Raw genomic sequence first — 17,166 nt, 5'->3', positions numbered from 1 at the left:
ATTCTATATCTTTACTGTAAGAGAAGAGAGAAGCAAGGTTGTAGTTATGGCACAAAATAGAAAATAACATATGAGCAAGGAAGTTATTAATTGTGAATCTTAAAAAAAAAAGAAATATTTGGAAACTCATCTGACAGAGGTTCCTTCCCCTCAGCACTGGTGAGGCTACACCTGGAGTGCTGGGTCCAGTTCTGGGCTCCCCAGTACAAGAGAAACGTGGACATACTGGAGAGAGTCCAGTGAAGGGCCATAAAGATGATTAAGGGTCAGTGAAAGGAAGATGGAGCCAGGCTCTTTTTTAAGGTGCCCAGTGACAGGAGCAGAGGCAATGGGCACAAACTGAAACAGGAGGTTTCCCTCGAAACATCAGGAAGCGCTTTTTTAATGTGAGGGTGACGGAGCACTGGCACAGGTTGCCCAGGGAGGTTGTAGAGTCTCCATCCTTGGGCATATTCAGAAGCCGTCTGGACATGGTCCTGGGCAACCTGCTTGAGCAGGGGGTTTGACTGGATAACCTCCAGAGGTCCCTTCCAACCTCAACCCCTCTGCTGTTCTGGGTTACTGTGTCAGTGAAGCATCTTCCCTCTCCACCTCCCCTATTGCCAGGCATTTAGGTATAGTAAATGGTTGTATATTGGCTGTGGTACAGTACAGGTTTGAGGAAAATTGCCAGAAGGACCAAATAATAGAAGTTATGTTAAATACCAATGAAACCTGTTTCTGAAGGTAATCCTGAGGTGATTCCTTAGTTTGCCAAGAATTTTCTGTATAAGCACCCAGGCTAACAGCATGTTACCAGTTACACGGTAACTAAACATCCTAAACATCTTATATTCAACAGATTAATTGAAATAGTGTTCATTCGAGCTTGTTCTTTTCACCAACCATACAACTAGCTCTTGCCATCTTGGGAAAAAACTAGCAAAATACTGAAATCCTCTTTGCTGCTGGCTGGCAGTCCTAGCTTCAATGTGATAAATTGATCGCAAGTTGAGAAGCAAGCTGACTTTTACAGTCACCTCAAAGGAATTTACATACAGAATACTTGAATAGCAGGCTCTGTTTGGTGTCCCCTCACTCTTCGTAGTTTGGATTGCTTATTCCTGAGCAAACTATTTTTGCTTGACTGTAGCTTCTTGATGAAATCTTTCTTCTGGTACCTGTTCTAAAACTTGGGCTAGAAATGAATCAATTATTAGTTTACTTTAGGAAATTACTGGCAAATAACTGATGTCTAGAATTAGAAGGGGTAAATAAGGAGGTGTGCAAAATGTGATTTCTGTATTTTAGAGTTTGTTCCTTTGTAAACATCTCAAGTTACGTAGTAAAACTTATTTTGATCCAACTTGGATTGGAACCTATTATTGGTGCCTACTTTAGAATATGATGTTATTTGCACCTTCTTTTCAAAGAGGAAGGTTGTCACAATTTGTAAATTCAGACCTGGTCTTGAGACTGTATATATTATAATTTGTGAAATGGATAAGAGTTAAACTGAAAAAAGTAACAGGAATCTGTAAAATCCCTTTGGAAGAAGCACTGTGTATAATAATTTCTTCCATCCTGGGTCTAATAACTCTGGCATAATCATTTTTTCCTGATAAATAGTCTGAATAACAGTACCTATGAAGAAGAGATGCTCATTTTCCTCCCTCTTCCCCTGCTATAAATTTCTGATTTTGGTCGGACTAATGTAGCTTCTTAAATCAGTGTAGCATTATTGCTCTAAGTGTTTTTGAGTTTGTGCTTTGCCTTTTTAGGTATAAATTAGGATTCATAATATTGTTCACCTACAATAGTCTCGAAGTCCTAAAACTAACTCTTTCAAGATGTTGCGAAGAATGAGTAACAACGTGAGTTATTTCTTAATAGAGTGCAGTAAGTTTCCTCTGTGCACTAGAGGTAGATGTCTTTTTCACATCATGTCCAAGGTCTCTAAGAAAACTTGCAGGGTAGACAGAGTACAGAACTCAGTATAGAAGGTGGTCTTTAAGCACCTTTATCAAGACATCCTAATCTTGTGCAAATAGAACACTAGGTCTAGGTTTTGTGAATGTTGTTTACACAGATCGCTTAAGGTTTGAGAGAAGAACTCCTTCACTAAATTTTGTAGTACTGTAGAAATTGGGTTGCAAAGTCTTGCAAGGAAAACACTTCATATGGTTTTGATAAACTTAAAAAAATAGCTGTTCTTAAGGTTTTTTTTATTCAATGGCTCGTTAATTTTAAAACCAAACTTAATTTTCTGTTTATCTCAGAAGTATGCTGTGTCTTACTGACTGTGTATGAACACGATAGCTATGTTCCCTCTTTTACTGATAACTAAAATACTTTTATTATGGACTTCTGTTATTAAATATCAATAAAATATATATTGTTTTAGGATAGATTCTCTAGGCTCCTTTTGGTTATAAAAATCTTTAATTTTCTGTTTCAGGTGTGGAATATCAAACAGATGATTAAATTAACACAAGAACATATAGAGGCACTGCTAGACAAATTTGGAGGAGAGCATAACCCACCATCTATATATTTAGAGGTAAGTTTACATTTAAATGAATGTTGGTATATTAATGGTGTGTTATCTTAATCTTATCTAAAGCATCTTACATTTAAGCTGAGAATACCTGTAGTAAAAGAGAGTATTCTCCTTGTGTGTTAGAAACTTAACTCTTTCCCTGGAGATGGAAAGGAACTGTATGGGATTCCTGATACGCATCAGTAGGGGAAGATCAGTGACATGGTCTGATAGTTATGTTGGTGCAACTGAAAAAGAAAGCATTCTTTTTAGTTACAGGAGGGTGTGTGCGTGTGGAAGATGGTGTGTGTTTAATAGAAAAAGGCATGCTCCATTGTTAAAAGCAAATATACACACATACATGTGAAAACATCTTACAAGACTAACGTTGCCTTTAAAGCAGTTGACTTCACTTTTTTCTCTTTGAAAAAATAATAGTGTAGAATTTTAAAAAATGGTATTAGTAGAAGGGAACTTCATGAACAAATACATAAAATTGTAGGGTGGAGTAATAGTCTTTTAAGCTGTGTTTAATTTGTAAACTAACTACAAATTACATTTCTGTATTCTTTCATCACTCTGGATTCATAAAGTTGTGTTGATGTAGGACCATAAAGAGCATAAAAAAAGACTGCATGCATAAGTTCTGTCTATTAGGAATCAAATGGGTATTGCTTGCTCCAAACCCTGCCCTTTTCTTGGTTCTCTCAAGTATTGAAATAACTGGAGGTCAACCAGACTTCTTTTGTAGTCTTTTAAATTGTAATTGCTGCCTAAAGGCACTGGGTAATTAAAAGTAAAGATCTCGTTATTTGAGGTACTTCTAGCTTTTATCTTAATATGTCAGAGCAGGGCACTAGCTTGATTATACAAATGTTGACATAACGTCCTTAACAATTAAGGTCAAATGAGGTCCTCTATAGTTGCTTTACTTATTGCTAATGTGAAATGGGAGTATTGAATGACTGCTAATCACTATTTTCACCACTCAATGGTATATAAACACACCTCTGTTTTCACAGGAACGGGTTCATTCCATATGTCTGGATTTAATACTGCCACGTGTGTGTTGGTTTCATTAGACTATGTATCAAATTGCAATAGTAATGAACTTGATGTGTACTAAGCCTGGATTTCAGGTAGTGAAATCGTTAGTTCATTACAGCCATTTGTCACTTGCTTGTATCTAAATTAAAACTGAGATCCCTACATTGGAAGCTTTTTGATTGTTCTGTAGTTCATTGATATGGAAGAGGGCGTATACACTACGTAATCACTTCCTAGTAAATATTTATGACTGCAAAGAGTACGTGTGAAATAGTTGGTGACTGCCAACCACGAAGCTTCAAGTAGGTTTGCAAGTTGCATGATTCCGTGTGCCACTGGGATGAAACTGCAACTCGGGCTCATCAACGTGGCAGAGAAGCCCTGCAAGGTGGAGCAGGGTGTTCCTCTGCTGCAGAGGGTTCTGCTGGGTCATGGTCTTGTGACAAGTAGTGCTGGTATTGACTAGGGAACAGTAAATCCATTGGGAGGAAGGTGGAAGTGACTGAGATTCTGCTTTTTCAGTTGAGTTATCCCATGAGACAGCAGTCCTGTGAAAAGAGCCCACCATCATTAAAATGAAAAGCCTTGCTTTTCCCAGCTCTTCGCTGTGTTGTTCCTCCACTACTTTTGTTCAAGTACTTACAGTACCAGTAATGGCTGAGCCACTTGCATTCACTAACCTGGAAGGAAAATATTCTGGTTTCGTTGGATTAGTTTGCCATCCAGGTAGTAGTTTGAACTTGGTCATCATGATGTCCAGTGAGCCCCAAAGCTGTAGTTAAGTTTAGGGAAGGGGAAGAACTTGCAGCTGTGAGCCAAGAACCTAGAAAATGGGGTGAGAGAGGAGAGTAACTTTCTCCTCAGATGGTCATTAGCTTAGATTAGATCATTCTCAGAAGAACTGGTTGAAGTGAATAGGATTAAATGCTGCAAACCTGTCATTTGTTTAGTGTGTAGATTTCCTGAGGTAGAACTAAAGTGTGAGGGAAAGAAAAAGAAGAAATATGTTACAGACTACCTGATGCAGTCAGAAGCAAGATTACTGTCTACCCTTGACTATTCATTTCAACCAGCAGCAGTTGTCTGGTGCATCCTTTCTGTGTGTTTCCCGCCTTTTTGGCTGCTTTTGCTTTGGTCAAGAACAGGAGTTGCTTTCTGTTGTCAAAATTTACTTTGCAGTAATTTATCTGAAACTAATCTGTCACTAATGTCTGCTAATGTTTTGACTTTCTGTATTCCTCCACCTGTCAGAAAAAGGGCCAGAATAACCCTGGTTGCAGCATGAAAGGACAAAACTATAAAAAGGTGTGATAATGTGTGGAAGAACATGTTTGCTTCTAGGAAATGTGGAACTAAGAAAATATAATCCTTTTGATATGAATAAAAAGAACAGGAGAGTATGCGGAATGCGTGTGGGTAGCTGAAGTGGTTCAATAGGTAACTCATCCGTCTGACATCCATTAGAAATAGCAAACTCCCTGTGTACAGAGCCGCTGTGCAATATTGGGCCTGTTGCTCAGTTCCATACCTGAGCATCATCACTGACTTCTATGTGTGACTCCTCTTTCCCCTCAAGCTTTTACATCTAGGCTATGTGTAGGTCTTGATGCTCTGGTGTGTATGCTATCTCCAGAGTGCTTGAACAGGAAGGTAATGTAACCTATGCTCTGTCCATCCTCTTCTGACTTTTATATTTTGATTGTTTTGCTGAAGTCTCATTTCTGACTGTAAAGTGCAATATTGCCCTGCTTTTAACCAGAATCTATATGGGTAATTTTGCTAGTCTGTTATTTGGACTGCATCACCCTTCCCTCTGTTTCCTTCCACTGCTCTGATCTCTTCAAATCTTCTGTAAAATGTTAGCAACTCTTAAGGGCTTCTGTAGATTGTGCCTGTTGATCATAGCTTTCTTGAGTGCTATTAGCAAGCATGTTGTTCTTTTAGCAAAAGTTGGAATTAGCTAAAGCTAATTGCTAGATAAGTACCTGCAAATGAACACTTTTACTTCCACCCATATTGCCTTTCACTGTTGTAAACATCTAGTTTGTTATTGTAATGCTTTCTGCAAAACTGTGGCTTTTTGTATACCTGTGAAAAGCTTGACAGCTATCCATCCATCTTCTGGTGTGTAGAGTTTCAGTACAATAGGATTTGTTTGGTTCTTTTGTACTTCTGTCTGGTTTTATATCCTTTGTTTCTTATGAACCCTGTATGCTGGCTCCTGGCCTGTGTTGGAGCTGCCTCTGTAGACTTGTCAAGTAAAGTTGTGGTTGAACCTGGCGACACAATCACATTTCAATTAAAAGTGGAAAGGAACGTTTTGGGGCAGCAGAAACGCGCATAGGAAAGCTGAAGAATGGAACAAGAGAATTAATTCTGAATATTGAGCATTCAAAGGATGTAGTAAAATTATCTGTGCGTTAAATCTAAAACATACACCTCACAGATAGGAATTTATACTTTACAGTTGCTCAAGAAAATAGAAGCTAGCAAGCTTCTGTTCCTGTGCTCATCTGAGAGTAAGAAGACAAAATGTTTTTCTTGCGGTAGACTTTTTTAAAAAATTCTGATGGGGTTTCAATGCGTTTTACATCAAAAGAACTTTAAAACTGACAGCTATTGTCACAGCCATCATTTTGGGATTCATCAATTGACTAAAGAGGAACAGATTTCTTGAAATATCAAAAGTGATTGACCGTGCTATGTTGAATTCAACATATATTTAATTATTCCTGCAAGACGGGGTACTCGGATTCAGGGGTATCTCCCTGCCTTGATCCATCACTCCTTAGTGTCGATCTTAAAAAGGTGACTGTAGAGCCTGGGCAGGCTATTTTTCTGCAGGTGCCTGGGAGTGGAAAATGTAACGTGAAGCTGGAGGGCAGCAGGTAGCTTCTCTCAGTCCTCTCAGGGCAGGAGAGGAGACCAAAGATGCACAGAGACTTCTGAGTGTGTATATAAGATTCAGGGGGAGGAAACAGAATGAACAGAAGAAAGAAAAGAACGTTTGTCATTAACCACACAATTTTCTTCTAATTGCTATAACTCATAATAGCTTCGGGAATCTTATCAATGTTCTTTAATATGATTACAAGAAAAACTTTTCTGTTTGTTCCATCTGGAAGAAATAATAAATGTAGTAAACAATGGCTGTATTAAAATCTAAAAATGTCTTGTAGGTAAAATTCTTCCTTAGGTAATCCTAGTTCTTAACTTCTTCCATCCCTTGTTTGTGAGCATGCATCTCAGATCTAACAGACTCCTGGAAATCGCTGTCAAATATTTGCAATAACTGCTTGACTCAGTAGATGTAGAAATATCACTAATAGCATTTTTCTTTTCTTCTGGAAAAGAAGCTGCAGGAGCTCTTTGGTTGATTTTACCACACTTTTTGGAAGCACTCTGTATCACAGCAGCTGAAAACATCAATGATTTTTGTCTTCCCACATAATTTCTTAGCGCATTATATCTGTCCTTGAAGTGCTGTTTCCCAAAATACACAGTTTGTGATTCACTGTGGAAAAACCCTTTTCTTAAAGTTTATTTAAGCATTGCGAATATTGGAAATCTTTACAGCAAAAAAGTCCAATGTTAGGATACTGGGGAAAGCTGGGATTCAGTTAGCAAAAATGGTTAAAATATGCAGTTGTGTATTCTTCTATAATGGCCATAAAAATTAATTTTTTTTTGGCCTCTACCAACAAATTAGCGATGAAAAGGATAACCTAAGTTAGGGAAAGGAGAATAAAGATCTGTGCATTTCAACTTAGTGTTGGCAACAAACGCTCTTTAGAAACTGAAATGGGTTGTATAGATCCAGACTGGCCAAAAGCAGTCAGCTCGAACTTAGAAAGGAGAGATAGTGCTTAAAAGACTTAATCAGATTTGTTAGCCTTTGTAGACTCTTAATGACTGTTCAGGGAGGCCTTACCTATTTAAACTTCCAAAATGCATTGTGTCCCCTTCTTGCCTCGTAGTTATGTGTACAATATTATCTATGAACATGTCATCTGTGAGAATTTGATTGAACGGTATTAGCCCATTCGCATGTAAACAGTTCTACGTGTGGTGTGAAGCTGCATCCTGGACCTGTACGTTATTTCAGTTACCGGTACAAGAGTAAGCTGCCTGCTTTTTTTTTTTTTGTTTTCATTCAGACTCCACACAAAATAAAATAGTATACAGATGCATAGATAGAATGGTAGTGGTATCAAATTTTAAAACTCAATCAGCTTTCTAGTACTGTCTTGAAGGAATCATTCTCTCTCCTACTCCTACTCTTGGAAGCGATTTAAAATGAGAATCATGGGGGTAGAAGTATGTTTGTCCCCAACTACTGTGATTTATTTCCCCTAGCTTTCGTTTTTCCTGAAATATTAAGTGTATTTTATTCAGAGGCCTTGCTGTTGCCATTTTTGAGAGTTTGACTGTTGAATTTGAGGAGAGCATTTAATTCCTTATTCCTGTATATCTGAAGAATCCATGCAGGAGGCCAAATTAATTAATTAAAGAAGATTACCTCTTTGGTGATCTAAAGTATGCTTATTGCAACAGCAGGCAGATACAGTTTGAAATGGATCTTAGTGCTGAATCTCAGGTTATTTCAGACTGGATTTGGCATTCCAGGAAAATGTGAACTCTGGGTGTAGGCACTGGGAAACGTAGTGGTTCTCTGGGGAAATTTGGATTAATTTTTACCAGGCTCCTAACAGATGCTGATCAAATATGTTGGACCAAAACTGGAGTGTCTAAAGTTAGACTAAGTACAGATTTAGGAGTCTTACTAAATGAAGAAATCCTGACGTACGTTACTGTCTATCTTCAGCTCCCATTTAACTTAGTGGGATTTGCATTTGATCAACAGCCTAAAAGGTCAGACATCTTTTAAATAGAAACACAATCTCAATTTCAAAGACCAGGAAACTGTAGTTTAGGCTTTTAAGAGTCTTGCAATGTATGGATATTATCTAAAATTGAGGAAGGGAGAGAGCATGGTAAAAGCAGTTGATCCACTTGAGTTTAGAGTGGGTTTCTTACCAGATGTGGTAGGGGGCAGGGAGAAGGAGAAACCATATTTTGCTACTTGGTTTTGTCCTGAATTAATTTTTTTTTAAATATTTAACTTGTTGCTTTTTGTTTCTTAGATTTTATTACTAGAATGTGTAGCATGGTTATGGCCCAAGAAAGCAAATAGCAAATATAAAAGATATGTAATACAGAAATGTACATATTTTTGAGAAAATCCCATGTCATCATCTTGTCAACAGAACTCTGCTGGAGCATCTGTGTAACATCATGCAAACTTTGTTGACTTCTGAGGTCAGTTTTTATTTTGTCAGCAGGTTGCAACATTTAAGAAGTAACTTTAACTCTGCCGCTCCTGAGTCCGCAGCAGTTGTATTATGGCATGTATATTCATTGTATATAAACATGCCAACTTTAGATGGACTTGGCAGCTTACCAGGCCTTTATACATTTTTTAGTTGAAGCCTCAGGAGTGTTTTCACATGTGTGATACTATAGTATATGATATGCAGACACAGTGATATGCAATGTAATTAAAATTAACTTTTTTCTATTTTAGATAGCCATAGAATTACATGTAGATTGACAAGAAGTGCCAATTTGAATCTAATAGTCAGCTTTTCAAATATATATACGTTCCTTTAACTTTGCAAAATACTGTAAATTCACATTAAATCAGGAGTCCCGTAGTGATAGAACAAACAGATAAATTTGTTGAGGATAATATGTGTTATTTTTGGCAACTAACAAACAAGCTGGAGGAGTTGAAGAACAGAAGCCTCATGAGAAGCAGCAGCACAACAACAAAGATGAATGCAGCATCTTGCACCTGTGACAAGGTGGTTGCCCATCAGTGCAGGCAGCTGGCTGGGTAGCAGCTCTGCAGGAAGAGTACCAGGGAATGCTGGTGAGCAGTAAGCTGAGCTGTCAAGTTGCTCACCCTCACGGTAAGAGCAGCAAACTGCAGACTGGGCTGCGTTAGCAAGTGCGTAGCCAGCATGAAGAAGGACCTGTCTACTTGCTAATTGTGTGACTGCATTGGGGTGGTGTTTAGCGTGGAGAAGAGAAGGCTAAGGAGGAATCTGGAGGTTCTGGCAACCTAAAGAGAGGGCTGGACTCTTTTCAGGCATGCACAGCAAAAGGGGAAGAAGCAATGTCACAAATAGCATCAAGTGAATTTCATAAGAGAAAATTCTTCATCATGGGAGTGGTTTTTGAGCCCTGGAACTGGTTGCACAGAGGTTGTGGAGTCTCCATCCTTCAAGACTTTCAAAACTTGCTTTGGCAAGGCCCTGAGCAACCTGATTGAACTTAAAAATTAGCTCTGTGTTAAACAAATGTTTGGACCAGGTGACTTCCAACCTTTTTCTTATTTTTCTTTTTTCTCCCGTGATTGTATATCAAGCTGAAAGCAAGATTTAAGGTTTTTTTTGTAGAACATTACTCGCTGCTTAATAGGAATATGTAAGCTTAATGGATTTCTTTCTAGATTTCATAAACTTTTCCTTCTGAAATGCCTTTAAAATCCTTAATTTAATGAATTGCTTGAATGTTCAGCTTAATCTTCTTTATGCTGTACAAACTTAATTTTAAATTTTTGTTTGTTTTTGAAAAACAGTGTTAGAAATCAACCTTATAGTTGACCCAGAGGGCCTTGACTGACTTGCATGAACAGCTATACAAACCTTCCTGTCTGCTAATATGGTCTTGCTGGTGCAGGCCTCTGTAGATAGGGCAACTCTGTGGCATAATCTTCCTTTTAGGTGGAAATACTTGCCATAGGTCAGCTTTGCTGTTGTAATACACTTTCAGTGTAACTCCATGGGATAATTCTAGGTCTTGACTTGGTGCTGTTGGCTGTGTAAGGTCTATGGGTGCTAGTCATCAGCCAAAACCAATGTCTTACCAAAGTACTTAATTTTTGTGACAATGAGATTTTATTGGAGTTATTCTGTTTCTGCTGCATGTACTGTTGTTCCTTCTGTATAGAAAGAATTTATTTTTTAAGAGAAAAATGTATTTAAAGTCTACTGATGCATTTCCAATTCAGTTATGTTTTATTGTGGGATCTTTTGCTATGACAGTAAGTAACAGTATAATACTTGAGAGCTTTTGTCTCCATAAAAAATAGAGAGCTTTTCACGGAGAATTTGATGGTATAGAACCCAAAGCCAGCAACAGCTCCAAACTTTCCATGCTCATTGTTTATTCTCTTAAGATAAATCATTTGACTTTGAGTTTGCATTAGTGACAGATTAAGCTGCCAGTGTAAACATTGTAGGATTGAGTATTTTGAAAGATGTGTGTAATTTTGTGAAGGAACTAAGCCCGCAAGTATCCGGAAGCAATGTAATGTTGCATGTGTTCAAATAATATTTTGCAATGTTCATGAGAAAAGGAAGTAAGTATTTAGAAAAGTATTGGTGAAATGGTAACAGTTTATGATTCTTAACTTTTGTTTACTGAAAATAATTCTTGACGCATGGAGCTTTTACTGGAATTTACATGAAAAGTTGATTCTGGAAGTAGGAGACACACACTTGTGTTACTGCACAGTCAAAAAATGCCATTATTTATATTTGGGTAACGTTTGAATTTACTTTTGACAGTAGAATTGGGCTAGAGTGAAAATATTTTCAGTCTCCAAGTTTGAGGTCTATTCATGACCAACTCTAGGCATCTTGAGTTTTTAAAGGAAATAATAAGTAGTTCTCAGTTTCCTGCAACTTACGTCCATTTATTAAAAATGGAACCCATAAAATTTAAATTTGAATTTGTGATGTTCACTACCATTCTTTAAAATGCTTTTTCTTTCTTAGTCCTCACTGTCAAATTATCATTCTCTTTGTTAACACTGTGGGGATGATGACACCAATTTTGAGCATAGGTCCATCCTGGGGGATGCTAAACCTTCATAAAAAGGGAGGGGCCAACCACTGTTTATGTGACAAAACAGCCTGGGTTCAGTCAACCTGAACATACAAACTGGAGAAGTGAATTCATAGTAAAATGTAGTATTTGTGGCAGCACTACTGAATGCTAGTTATTTTTTCTCTTTTTTTTTTTTTCCTCCACATGTAAACCCTGCAGACTTCTTGGTCAGTTCAGTTCTCCTAGAACTTTAATTAGCAACACGTTATGCACAGAAAATTTGATGAAAGCAAATTAATAAAATAAAATTTAAAAAAGTATCCTTCCCTAACATAAATATCCTTTGTGGCATTGAAAATTTATGCAGCTTGGCATACATCTTGGTCTTGCTAGAGAGCTAAGTAGAAAGTTCTGTTCCCTACTGCTTAGATGTTAGGTTTGTTAGATCTTTGTCTCTTCTTGTCTGTAAAGGTCTAACGCATCCTTGGTTAACACTGACATGCTTATGTAGCATGAAACACGTGTTCCTTAACTAATTCAGATTTTTGAATATACTCTGTACTAATTTATACGCTGAAGAAATAATTCTGATACTTGGATACAGATAAAAATTTTCTTGTTACGAAGACAAAGTTGATGGAAACAAACTTTAAACAAAAAATATATACTGATTACATATTTGTATTAAAGAGCTTGGCAATAATGTTTGACTTGGCTACATTTAATAAAGACTTAATGGGCAAATTTAATGTTATGGAATTTTTTTGTTTAAGAAACTTGGTCAATGCATAATCAGGTCTTACATAAACTTGGAAAATCAAATTAGTTTCATACAGATGTTAAATTCTTTCAAAGGATCACTTTTACATGTTTATGGATGATTTTGTAACAGGGCAAACTTTGTTGTGTTCTAACTGAAATAAAGTTTTTGTACTTTCTGGTATGAAAGGATAGTGCCAGAGGTGAAGGATGGTGAACAATGAGCTGGGTGAGTTGTCAGATACAGATGGTGAAAAGCAGATTTTAGCTTTCTCTAAATTATTGCATTGATGTATTTAGCTGTCATTCTAACAGAATGATAAATTTAGCTGTAGCACAGTAATTCGGCAATGCAGCTGACAACATTTGTTAAAGATTGATGTCTTCTTTAAAGTAGTTTTGAATTAGACTATTTAGTGCAGGTGCTTTGAAACTGTGATTTATGATTTCTTTTATCCATTTAATCTATTAAAAATTAGTTGTTGGTTCAGAATGTTTAATGTAATGAATTGAAAGCCATTTCTTCTTTGTGTCCTACTGAAAAATTTGACCAGACCATTTTGTTCATATTCCTGGGAAATTTGAATTAGTTCAGAATGTGTTTTGTTTCATGTTCATTCTGAGCTTAGATTTCTGGTTTTGTCTGAGGCTACTACATCATTAAAACAGCCGCTCTTCCTTCCCAGGCTTATGAAGAGTACACCAGCAAACTAGATGCTCTACAGCAGAGAGAACAGCAGTTATTGGAATCCATGGGGAATGGAATGGATTTCTCTGTCTCCAGTTCAGCTTCAACAGACACAGTTGCATCATCTTCCTCCTCTAGCCTCTCTGTAGCACCTTCATCCCTTTCGGTTTATCAAAACCCTGCTGATATGTCACGGAATAACCCGAAGTCTCCACAGAAGCCTATTGTTAGAGTCTTCCTGCCCAACAAGCAAAGGACTGTGGTGAGTCAGTTTCTATTCACATACTTGTAACCTCAGTATTTCCTGTATCTCTCTCTCCCGCTGTATGCAAAAGTTAATTTAGGAGCTGAAAAAATACCTGTGTGGAGGTCAATGAGGTGGCATGATCACTATTTGTGCTCTGCCGCACTCAGCTTTGATATGTTGAATGTTTTCAACAGGATTAACACAAAGATGTCCATTATAGCAATAACAGAGAATACAAAAAGTTCAGGAGTTTTATAACAATGAAGATACCTCAAGAAATATTTTTCTTGAGTCAGCTTTCTTAGATAATTAGTAATCTAGCATTTTACAATCATTAGGAGGGGTCAGGAAGCTCTGTTTCTTGTATTATACAAAATTATTGATTAGTTTAACAGAGCAAGATTGGGGAAAGTAAGTGTTTTCCATGTTGTCAAAGTTACTAGCAGCAGTGAATGCTTTAGAGCAAGTAGCAGCCTTCTGCAGTTAGGGAGGGCTGCACAGAATTGCTTGGGTTTGGGTTTTTTTTTTCCTTTTCCTCCCCACTCACTGCAGTGAGTGTTTCGTGTTTGGACCCTGATGTTATTAGGCCCTGTGTAGAGAACTGGCTAGGGGAGGGACATGGTTGCTGTTGGGAGGAGCAAGAAGTGTTGCCTGCAAACTACTCAAAAAGTAGTGTTTATCAATTTCGGCAGTTATAGTGATTCCTGGAGTCATGGAAGAAGAGTTAACTTTTTGCTGGCTGTTTAATTGTCTGTTATAGGCGGAATTTTTTTGTCAGTTAAAAGCTGCCAACTGAAGAGCCTTGATATGTGCTTTAGAATAATACACTGCAAATTGTGGTACATGAAATTACTGACAAGCCATAGTCTAGGCTCTGTTTTGCAAGGCAGTGCATGCTCCTCACTTAGAAGGGGAGCTGTGGTTCCAGCAAAAGTGGGAAATAAATGCATAGCACAGCCAGCGTCCCTGTGAAACCAATGCTTTTCGTAGCAGTCAGTCAGATATTGGCTGTCACTGGACTGTGACTGCCTCTGGAAATTGAGTTGCTGGCAAAGAGAAGAAAACATAAACTGAGTAGTGCTGGGCACTGGGACATGTTCTTTCCCTTCCTCTGCTGCCTGCCTTCCATCTCCCCCCTGCCCCACTGAACAAAAGAGATCATGAGACTTACAGTGGGGAACAGTAGATTAGAGGGCAGTTGTGTTCACCTGATTTTTTTTTTAAATATTGCTTAATTATTAACGATACTGCTAAAGATTGAAAGCACTCTTTGGGTTTCAACCTAGAGAATGAGGATTCAATGTAAACTATGATCACTGCGCAGATGTAGAGTGTTAAGCAAGGTGACTTTGTTGTCTGCCAGTGAGGTGTGGCTAGGCATGTCGTACTGCCCACACTGTGAAGTTTGGAGAGATGGTACTGGATTTTGGAGAGACTCTGTTTTCTTCTTTGTGTGTTCTGTCCTATGCTGTGTGGCTATTGTAGCCGCAGCCCCTGTGATGGGCCTGTCCCACAAGCTGGTTTTGTTTCTTTCCTACGATGGGCCACAGTATATCGCTTCCTGCATTGTTCTGTTGCATTTCCTTTTCTGTTTCTCCTGTGTATTATCTTGTCCTATTCTCTAAGCCATATAATATATTTCTACTCTTATTCTTTTCTCCTCATCTGCAGTATTCCTCTTCTGCTCCTTTCCCTCTCTTCTTTTCACCTCCTCCTCAATCCATTTATCAGAGGTGTGGTAAGGCTTTTCTCAAGTCTGAGCTCTGTTTTGCTTTTGAAGGAATCATTTTGTATAAAGAATAGTTTAGAATTATGAAATATACTACATCAAACTATTGGCAAGAATGAATTTTATTTTTTTTAATGTTTGAATGTGTGGATTTCACCAAGTTTAAGTTATTTCTGAACATGCAAATCTAATTACAAGTTAGGAAAAAGAGGCAACTGAATTTCGGTGTGAACCAGATCATACAATTTTGGGCCAGTACAGAACTGTGTTGTCTCATCTGAGACATGGTTTTGTGCATGTTGCTATTCTAATCACAGTAAACCAGATTGTCTTCAACCAGTGTATCTTTAAGTTCTTAACTAACAGTAACAGATCAGCGTGGTATGGTCAAAAGCATGTGTGAGACCGTGTGCTTTCCTGGACTAGTATTCTCACTTTTATCCCTAGGAATGTTGTAATTCTGTGGTATCAGTCATGCTCATTAGGAGCTTGCAGATTTAACCGGAGAGATTAAGTTCAAGAGTGCCAGCTTGTCTGTTGCTATGTCCTACGAGTTAACTTTCTAGCTTGAGGATGTGCTGTGATTTCATGAGGGAATTGTAGCGCTTAGCAGTAATACTCAGTGACTGGTGGCAAGGCAAGAGGAGTTTCTTCCAGCACTAAATCTAGATGCTCCTTCCTGGCTATAGGAGGCAAGTGTCGTTTAAGTTGGGTGCAGTCAGGGAAAGGCTCTCACTCCTGTCCGCAGCTGGACATTTGCCTCAGGAAAATCTGTAGTCTTGTGCTGTGGTAATAAAAAAAAAAAAAAAAGTGGCACAGACAAAAGAGTGGGAGACGTGCTAGTGGTGGAGGGAAGATGCAAGTCCCTTTAGTCTGAAATCTGGTGTAAGTGTGTCTGTAGATGCACTTACATAAAGGAACAGACAGATCGTAGAATCTTAATGGTGGAAAAGACCTCTAAGATCATAAAGTCCAACCATCGACCCAACACCACCATGTCTACTAAACCATGTGCCAAAGTGCCACGTCTATGCAGTTTTTGAACGCCTCCGGGGATGGTGACTCCACCACCTCTCTGGGCAGCCTGTTCCAATGCCTGACCACTCTTTCAGTGAAGAAATTTTTCCTTAATAGCCAATCTAAACCTCCCCTGGTGCAACTTGAGACCATTTCCTCTTGTCCTTTTGCTAGTTACTTGGGAGAAGAGACCAACACCAACCTGGCTACAACCTCCTTTGAGGCAGTTGTAGAGAACAAGAAGGTCTCCCCTCAGCCTCCTCTTCTCCAGGCTAAACAACCCCAGTTCCCTCAGCTGCTCCTCATAAGACTTGTGCTCCAGTCCCTTGATCAGGTTTGTTGCCCTTCTTTGGACATGCTCCAGCACCTCAATGTCCTTCTTGTAGTGAGGGGCCCAGAGCTGAACACAGTATTCGAGATGCAGCCTCACCAGTGCTGAGTACAGGGGCACAATCGCTTCCCCAGTCCTGCTGGCCACCCTATTCCTGATACAAGCCAGGATGCTGTTGGCCTTCTTGGCCACCTGGGCACACTGCTGGCTCAAATGTCGCAGATGCAGGGAGGCATGAACTGCACATATGGGATTGCTGGCTGGAAGCTCAGGTTGACAGGATTTGGCTTCATATGCTGTAGAGCAAGGTGGAGGTCGGCTCCAGTTCTGCTAGGAGACCTGGTTCTGGTTGAACTTGCTATTCTAAATAAGTAATTGGAAATACATACTCAGGTCTGGTCAGCAGATACTGCAAATTAATGGTTCAGCTTTGACTCAGGGAGAGAGCTGACTTCTCTTCAGTTTTACACACTGCTTGGATCTAGTTGCATTACTAAGTTGAACTTTTTTTTTAATAGACCTAATAAATTATCTCTGGTTTAGAGCTGGGAAATGGTGCTTATAGGAACTCTGAGTGTTGAGGTTATCGGCCTTGGAGCTGAAGTTCATTTCTCTGAAACTTGAAACAGTGCTCGTGTTATTAAGAAAATCAGGAATTTCTTGTATGGCGACTCTTAATGTAGTTACTCTGTTTTCAATATTTATTGATCCTACATGTATTCTGTTGAAAACTAAGGAAATTCCAGAAGCAAACCCAGTTCAGAAGGAATTGTAGCTTACAGTGCAGTTTTAACTGCCAGTAGTCAGATGATTGGGCACTAGCCTAAAAAGCACCCAATGGTTTTCACTGAACACTTGAGATTACTTACTGTAGTAGACTTCCTTCGTTCTCTCAATGGATAGAGAAATGCTGTGCACATCTTAGTGTTCCTTC

The 17,166-nt window shown here is 38.6% G+C and overlaps 1 protein-coding gene across 2 annotated transcripts in view; it reads left to right on the top strand.

Annotated features, from left to right (window-relative positions):
* Positions 1–17,166, top strand: part of BRAF (B-Raf proto-oncogene, serine/threonine kinase) — an 89,559-nt gene that overhangs the window by 14,182 nt on the left and 58,211 nt on the right. For both annotated transcript variants that reach the window (XM_054801309.1, XM_054801232.1), the window contains exons 2-3: positions 2,438–2,539; positions 12,907–13,170. In XM_054801309.1, the coding sequence (XP_054657284.1) occupies positions 2,438–2,539; positions 12,907–13,170 (366 nt within the window). The remainder of the gene's footprint in view (positions 1–2,437; positions 2,540–12,906; positions 13,171–17,166) is intronic.

Source organism: Grus americana, chromosome 1 (genome assembly GCF_028858705.1).
Source record: "Grus americana isolate bGruAme1 chromosome 1, bGruAme1.mat, whole genome shotgun sequence".
NCBI classification, from domain to species: Eukaryota; Metazoa; Chordata; class Aves; order Gruiformes; family Gruidae; genus Grus; species Grus americana.
This window is presented reverse-complemented; position numbering and strand designations above follow the sequence as displayed.